This window comes from Polypterus senegalus, chromosome 13, assembly GCF_016835505.1.
Source record: "Polypterus senegalus isolate Bchr_013 chromosome 13, ASM1683550v1, whole genome shotgun sequence".
In the NCBI taxonomy this organism is placed as follows: Eukaryota; Metazoa; Chordata; class Cladistia; order Polypteriformes; family Polypteridae; genus Polypterus; species Polypterus senegalus.
The window spans coordinates 57,985,524-57,994,265 of record NC_053166.1 but is presented as its reverse complement, the minus strand read 5'-3'; the positions used below and the strand labels follow the sequence as shown (position 1 = coordinate 57,994,265).

At 39.0% G+C, this 8,742-nt stretch overlaps 1 protein-coding gene across 1 annotated transcript; it reads right to left on the bottom strand.

The window, feature by feature from the left end:
- Nucleotides 1–1,408: 1,408 nt before the first annotated feature.
- LOC120543306 (piggyBac transposable element-derived protein 3-like) lies at nt 1,409–3,040 on the bottom strand. Its single transcript, XM_039776341.1, has one exon. The coding sequence runs from the start codon at nt 3,038–3,040 to the stop codon at nt 1,409–1,411; it is 1,632 nt and encodes a 543-aa protein (XP_039632275.1).
- Between the last annotated feature and the right edge of the window lie 5,702 nt (nt 3,041–8,742).

The window sequence follows — 8,742 nt, the reverse complement described above, 5'->3', positions numbered from 1 at the left end:
AATTAAACAGGAGCCTGGTTTGACCGTGCTGATGCCCAGAATTCTGACTCCTTAAATGATGAATAACCACATCCAATGTTTCAAAGAGAATCTCAATCTAATGAATTCAGACTGGAAGAAAATTGAAAACATAAATAAGGATAAATGTTTCACTATGACCAAAAGTCCAAACAACACACTACATTGCAAAAGCATGGTGATTCTCCAACAGTCAAGAAATTCAAGGTGCAAGCCATTGCCAGCAAAATTATGTATGCATTTCTTTTTGTGATGTTTAGGGTTTGGTCTCTCTACCTGGCTATTTGTGACTACCACCTGTTTCCTAGCCTCAAGGGCATCTCTATAGGACACATGCCAATGATGAAAATATTTTAAGCTACAGAAGAGTGGTTGCAGAAGCCAGAAAAAAGGTTTTACTTAAGTGATTTAGAAAAGATTTGCAATCATATAATAGGTATATTTGAGTATACAATGCACAGTGTTTGTCTTCACAGGTCTGATTTTAAACTTTTTAATCAGTCCTCATATATATGTATTTTTTAATACAAGTAAACATTTCTTTAATGATTCCCCTGTCCTATGTCATTCACAGTCTATAATAGTTTAGGCTTTGTCAAAAATGGCAATTAATGGAGAGCAACATTTATACTAGTTTACCTTTTCTAACAAAACATCCCAATCTGTTCCATCATGTGTGTTTCATTGTCTGATAACCTAACTGGCTATTCTTTCCAATCATTCATTCAGATTTTATTTTATACAGAAACTTACACATAGGACATACAGTGGTCTTTATAGAATAAAGTATAAGATCATTTACCACATAATAAAAAAAACAATAAAACACATTTTGAAGAATAAATGTGAAATTACAAAACTTCTGAATCAATGGAGAACAGGATGGAACTATAGATTAGTCAGCTAGAGAACTAAGTTAAAAATATAACTGATTATAATGCATCCAGGGTAAAATTTTGCTAGATCAATTTGTGAGTAACAATGCAGATCTGTCAAGGCCCAGGTTAACCCTATAACGCCAGAATTTTTAATTTCAGAATTTTTTTTTTTTTTTTATTCTTTACTTTCATAGTTGTCAATATATACAGTATAACAACCAAAATATATTAAAAAAAATATAAAATTTGCAATTTTTTTAAATGTAACCAAATTGTCACATTCGTCCATGGATTTTATAATACAAGAATAAAAAATGCACCTTCATTTCTATATTATTTTATTATTAAATAAAAAACAAACTGAAAACTTATTTTATTTATAAAATATAATACAAAATTTATTTGTTTATAATTTTAGTTAGTGTGAAATTGAACAAAACAATTTTTTTCTTTTGTGATACAAAGATGAACTTTGCATTTACTGCAGACAAATACTGGTGCACTCTTGCAATTTACATTTTTGCATCTTCCTCTGTTTGTGACCTCAGGGTAATGGTGAAGACCATCCAAACGGGTATCTCTTCCAGGGATACTTTTGGTGGCAGGACCTCTTCTATTTTGTTAGCAAACTCAACATCAGTAGAGCTAGTAGAACGTCTGCCTCTTTTTGTTGGTCTATTACTTTTTCCTTCAAGAAGAAGAGCTTTGACGATGCTCATTTTGAACTCTTGCAGACTTCGGATCTTTTTTTTTGGTAACTGAAGGCTCTCACAGTCTCTATGATAAAGTAGCCAAGAGTTCACAACAGTCACATCTATAAAATGAAAAAATAATTTGTGATAATATTTTTTCGATCTGATGTGAATTCTGTACAGTGCAATTAGCAAGTCCATCAAATCAACACCTCCCATAAACTGATTGTAGGTTTTCACAATAGCGGGGCAATCGATTGTGATGGTTTGTTTTGTCTTTTTGTTATATCGCTTACAGTTGGCCTTTGGTTCTGCCGAGGCAAAAGATGACATAAGGTTTACAACTCTATTATCTGCCCATTTCACTACACATACTTCAATATCTTCAACTAGAGCAGTCACTTCTTGATGGGGCCCTTTGCCTCTTTTCATTAAATCTTTGTCCTTGATTAGTGGGATGCCAGGCAAATGATTGATTCTAACAGTTCCCAAGCCAAATATTTTTTTCTTTGCTAAAGTTGTCATCAAAGGAAGTGACGTAAACCAGTTATCAAAATATAATAAATGGTTCAATCCAACAGGAATTGATTGGGCCAATTTCAGTACTACATTTGAACGAGCTCCCAAGTTGGGTTCTCCTAATACCGGTTCAATTTTCTCTGAAAATATGAAAAAATCATACATGATGCCTTTTTCATCGCAAAGAACAAACAATTTGTATCCCCACTTGTGTGGTTTGCTGGGTGTATATTGTTTTATGCTTGATCTACCTTTGAATGGAACTATCTGTTCATCGACACATGGCATTTGGGGCATTGGTATTTCCCGAAACCTTTTTTGTAAATGGTCTATCAAAGGCTGGATCTTGAATAATGTATCTGTTTTCTCATTAGGTAAGGGAATTTGTGAATTATCATTGAAATGAATCTTGGATTTTATATCTTCCCATCTATCTCTACTTATCACTTCTGATACAATAGGACAGTTTAGTTTGCTCTTCCAATATAAACGTGAATTTGAGAGCTTCACCATCAACATAGCAAGCAGTGTACCCAAAAATTGCTCAAGTTCCTGGCTACTCAGTGCAAGAGGTTTATTGGGATTTTGCTGGATTGCATAAAGATTTGATTGTTCAACAATATGAGTAATGATATCCTTCGAGAAAAAATGTCTAAAATATTCAACAGGATGTTTTAGTACCCCAGAAGAATCTATTTGTCCTAACCATTCAGGCACAGGTCTAGCTGTACTGTCTCCAGAAATGTGCCGCCAAAAAGGAATTCTTTGCTTTTTTGATGTAGATGGCTTTGAACTTGTAGTTATTGGAATTGATTCTTCAACTTCAACAACTGAAGTTTCTAACTCATCTTCACTAGTATTATCATTACTAACTACAAGGTCTTCTAATTCATCCAAATCAAAATATTCGGGCATATATTCACTTCCTATCATGGGATAAAATAAATATTGTTATCAAAATAGTTTCAATAGCAATATAAATAAAATTTTATATAGTAAAATCAAAATTTTTAAATATAATACACATTTTATTTACCAGTTTAATCTTTATTAGCATCTGGTTCCTTGTCTGAATCTGTACTGATTCCATTTAGGTCATAAATTCGCCGTTTTCCATAAAACAAACCACAATCCATGCTGTGATAATTTTTGTCACCGTCGATTCAAAAGACGAACGTAACGAATTCGTTACGTTTTGAAAAAGCGGAAATATATAATAAATATAATGTTTTTTATGCGTATTACACCTTTGACATAAAAACTACACTTTTATGAACATATATATAAAATATCAACACTAAAACTTCACTAGATTGAAAATTATCGTAAAATGCACTGAACGTCAACAACCACTAGCCTCAAAGGCAAAATCGGTCAAAACATGTGCCCCTATTCAAGCAGGTTGCTGCTAAAATGCTTCACTAGCGGTATGCATTTGTACTAGTGAAGTGCTACGATTTCGTTGATATCGTCGTCGGCTCCAAAAGCTTTATAATTTCGGCACCAGATACGTTTTAATTAAATGTTAACGAAAATGTCGCGCTCGGCGTTATAGGGTTAACAATGGCCACCACCAGTAATGTTACCCAACAGGGTGCTGGGGGAAGTTGGGCTACTGTTGGCTGAAGAAGAAGAGGGGGAAGGCGTGTCCGGCGGAAGGAGCAGAGGAGAAAGGTTAGGAGAGTTGATGTGAGGGTAGGAACTTTGAATGTGGACAGTATGACTGGTAAAGGGAGCGAGTTAGCTAATATGATGGAGAGAAGGAAGGTTAATATATTATACTAGCCAACCCGCGGTGTACAATACGCCACATAATCAGGCCGTTTTTTTAATGATTTTTAAGCACAGGGAGAAAATGAACATTTGAAAAATCGGAAATGTAATAAATCAGCAAGAAAAGCAACATTGTAACAATGCACAGAATGAACCAACACACAATCATCTGTGCATCGCTCAGGCGTGGAGGGTGGAACGGGAGGAGAGGAGAAGGACATCCACTCCGCTGCCTCCGTCATGCTAGTCTGCTGATTTCTTGTCCAGTATGCACTGCCTGCTCATGTGCCCACCTCCAACTCGTCACTCGAGTCGTTGTCGTCTGTGCACAGTCCAGATGCAGCTGTGACTCACGTAGACTTTTCATTGCTCTGTGCGGTTTTGGCTGCCTTTCTATATATAATCAACCAAGACACCCGACCACGGTGGTAGTGAGGTGGGTGGGCGGTGTGTACAAAGTGCAGGAGCCTCTAAGAAGACGCATGTTTGTCGCAGATGCGAATTGCTGTATGTAGCATGTAAAACAGTTTGCTATGGTGCATGCGGTCGTGCGTCGTAACCGAAAACTCGATTTTTAAAGACTGGTTACTTCATTGTGTATACGACTGTAGGTGAATGAAAATATGTAACTCTGGAGATGCAACATACAATACAGCGTTTTACACACTGCATACAGCGATTCATATTCGTGACAAATTGTTTTACACGCTGCATACAGCGATTTACATCCGCGACAAATATGAATCTTCTTAGATGTTGCTGTCGCGTCCACCCATGCTCTCGAAGCACATATACTGCCTGGTCATGTGCCCGCTTGCAAGAGCAACTAACAGAGACTCGCCCACCAACTGTAAGACTATGGGATACCCCTCGCAAACTGCTCTACATGCCGCATACAGCGATTCACATCTGCGACAAACAAACTGTTTTACACACTGCATACAGCAATTCACAGCTGCGACATGATTTTTCTTAGACGGTCCTGTCGCGTCCACCCTCGCACTCGAAGCATACACACTGCCTGGTCATGTGCCCGGTCGCAAGAGCAACTGACAGAGACCCGGCCACCAAGTCTAAGACCATGGGAAACCCCTCGGAAACTGTTTTACACGCTGCATACAACAATTCACATCCGCGACAAATAAACTGTTTTACACGCCGCATACAGCGATTTACATCCGTGACAAACATGCCTGCTCTTAGATAGTCCTGCCGCGTCGTGTGGTGCCTCTGTGTGAACCGGTCAGGCACAGAGAAGGTCAGCTATTGAGAGAGCGTCTCGACTGTTGCAGGGCCTGCATTGGTGAAGTTAGGTGAGACTGTAATGAAACAGAGGCATATGGCTTATTGGTTTTTAAAGACTGCTTCCTTCATTGTGTTTTAACCTCAGTTTTAAAGGATTGTTTTAAGGATCCCATGGGATACCCCTCGCAAACTGCTTTACATGCTGCATATAGCGATTCACCTCCACGAGAAACATACCTCTATGAACAGTCAATGTGGCTCAGAGCTGCATGTGGACTCTACGACAGACGAACATAAATGACGGCGTTTTTCCTGTGTCATCGTGTCCGAGTTGGTGGGCGTGGTTCTGTGAGTTGTCGTCGTATCCAATGGTCTTAGAGTCGGTAGGCGTGGCTCCTTCCTGCGTGCGCCATGGGCGTCTTACTTGTCGGCGGCTTAGTGAATCCACGCCCCTTCCGGCGTGCTTTCCATGGTTGTCTTGCCTTAGTGAATTATATATATAGATATGCAAGAAACCAGATGGAAGGGGAGTAAGGCCAGGTGTACTGGAGTCAGGTTCAAATTGTTCAACCATGGTATAGATGGGAGAAACATTTGAGTAGGGGTTATTCTGGAGGAACAGTATGTCCAGAGTGTTGAAAAAAGGTACATTGAAAGATGGAGTTTAGGGAGGAGGTAAGAAAGGCACAAGGTTGAAGTGAAGAGTTGCCAAACAGCTGGGCAACTACAATAGAAGTGGCAAGGGAGAGAGGTGGTGAAGGCTAAAGAAAAGGCATATGAGAGTTTGGACACTAAGGAGGCAGACCTGTGCTGATTGGCTAGACATAGCGATCAAGTTGGGAAAGATGAACAATAGGTTAGGGTGATAAAGGATAATGGTGGAAACATACTCACAAGTGAGGAGAGTGTGTTGAGCATATGGAAAGAATACTTTGAGAGGTTGATGAATGAAGAGAATGAGTGAGAAAAGGTTGAATGATGTGGAGATAGTAAACCAGGAAGTCCAAAAGATTAGTAAGGATAGGTAAGGTCTGCTGTATGAGTGACGGATACATTCAAGGTGCATGTGGGGGGTGTAACAGCAAGATGCAGAGGACAGGAGATATGGAAATTGATGATCCACTGTAGCAACCCCAACAGGAGCAGCTGAAAGAGGAAGAAGAACACACAAAGACAGTATAGTAAAGCCAGTAAGCATTACATTAGTTTCAATTAAAGACTGTTAGAACTCTGGAGGTAAGACTTTGAAATTACTGCAAACTACTAGTGCTTGTTGCACTCTTGATTGTTGGAGAATCACCATGCTTTTGCTTTTGAAAACAAACTGCAATAATCCAAATTATGAGAGATCAAGATACAAAAAAGCATTTCTGCATCACTCAGGTAATTTTCCGAACATGTTAGAAAGGCATCTTACCTGCATAAAGGACATGATATTTTAAATCTCGTTATGCTGTTTATGACTGATGATGTAAAATGTTGCAATTTTTATATAGCACTGCTAAAAAATGTCCAAATTGTAGAAAAACAAGCTCTTGGCATTACTCAGCATCTTGACTTTGCTGACGATGCTATGATCATTGCGGAATCAATGGAAGCTCTGATCAGGGCTCTTGAGTCTGAGTGTTTGGGCTTGCGAGTTTCCTGGATTAAAACCAAGCTTCAGGCCTTTAATGACCTCTCGGGCACAGCCATCAGCAGTATTTCTGACTGCGGAGAGAGTGACGACCTTGTCGAGAGGTTTACTTACCTTGGAAGTGACATTCGTGTCTCTAGTGACTCTTCCTATGAAGTCAGTAGATGGATTGGGAGAGCATTGGGAGTCATGAGGTCACTGTAAAGGGGTGTGTGGCGCTACTGATATCTATGCAAAAGGATGAAGGTCTTTAGAGTCCTGGTGCTTCCTGTCTTGCTATATGGTTACTGTGTCTCTTTGTAGAATCCTTAGGTACTGCTGGTTTGACTTTGTGTTGAATGAGCATGAGGCACATTACCTGCATTGTGAGGGAACATCAGTTACGGCACTACGGCCATGTAGCGTGATTCTCCGGGGGTGATCCGGCTCACAGGATCCTCAATGTTGAGGACTGAAGTGGCAGGACCAGGCCAAAGGGATGTCCATGTAACACCTGGCTGCAACAGGTAGATGGTCATTTCTGGATGGTGGGACTGGACCGAGTGTCTGCCTGGGGGGGTTGCCAACCAGGATCCTGAGCTGTTTCCTCATGTGGTTGGTGTGGCAATGCATTGTACCAGTGCATGCTCCCCATCCTGACCTGACATGATGGATGTTAAACAGGATTGGTGAGAGTGACCATCCCTGTCTATTACTTCATCCTATTTGACATACTTCTGTTGTTCCATATATGGTTGTTATTTTTGCTGATTGGTTAATGTGTACTGTAGGTTCCTAACAAGTCTGCTGTTCTCATGCTGGGGTATGATGGTATATGAAGCATGTCCCTGTGATGAAGGATGGGGAAGACCCTTTTAAGGGTGATCTGTTCCAAATAATACTGAATAAGTAGCCATGAATCAACATATACCTAAGAGAAGGAAATCTCATTTGAACTAGGGTAGATGGAAAATTCATCTAGGAGAAGTAGTCTCTGACTTCAAACCAGGGCAGATGGAGCTCACCTAACTTGGCATGGTAGTCCATCTGGGGAAAGGAAAACTCCAATCACAACTGGTGAGGAAGGCAACAGGTAACCACCCCACATATTTTTCTTAAATATATGATCACTGTAAAAACTGAATTAGATCAGAACGTTAACGAAACCTCCCAAATACAATTGAAAGGTGTGACGTCTAGCAGGAGATCTGGCAAGTACTCTCAAGGTCGTAAATCAAATAAAGCCTTGTCAAAGAAAAATAATAGAACCAATACAAATATCAATGCTATAGTAGATAGTGATGAGATGTAAAGAATATGCGATTTTTTTGAATAGGAGTAAGGAATGAAAGAGGAGACAGTCTAGTTGATTTCTGTAAAGGAACTAAATTCATGGTTGCTAATACATGGTTTAAGAATGTAAAAAAGAAGAAGATGCACATGGAAAAAGATGGGAGACATATGAAGGTTTCAGATTGACTGTATTTTGGTAAGACAGCATTATAGAAAAAGTGTAAAGAATGCTACTGAGGCAGATACGGACAATGACCATAATATAGTCATAATAAAGCTAAGATTAAGGCTAAAGAAAATTAACATAAATAATGAACAAGAAACATGGGACCTTGAAAAGCTGAAAGGAGCAACTTTGGAAAATTTCATATCAGAGGTGGATAAATACCTAGAAGATACAGGAGACAACCAAGAAAAGAGGAGTGATGAGAAATAGAACCAAATAAAAACAACTATAATTACAAGTGGATTGAAGAACATTTGTAAAGTCAACAGGAAAAAGATTAAGAAATCGTGGATCACAGAGGATATGATAAAAGACATGGATTAAAAAAGAAAATTGAAGAACTGTGAAACAAAAGAAGGTGTGAGGAATTATAAGTGAGCAAAAATAAAATGAGAAGAATCACAGATGAAGTAAGAAATAAATAGTAGGATGAACAGTGCAAAGAGCTTGAATCCCTGGAGGAACAGTGGAAAGGTGATATGA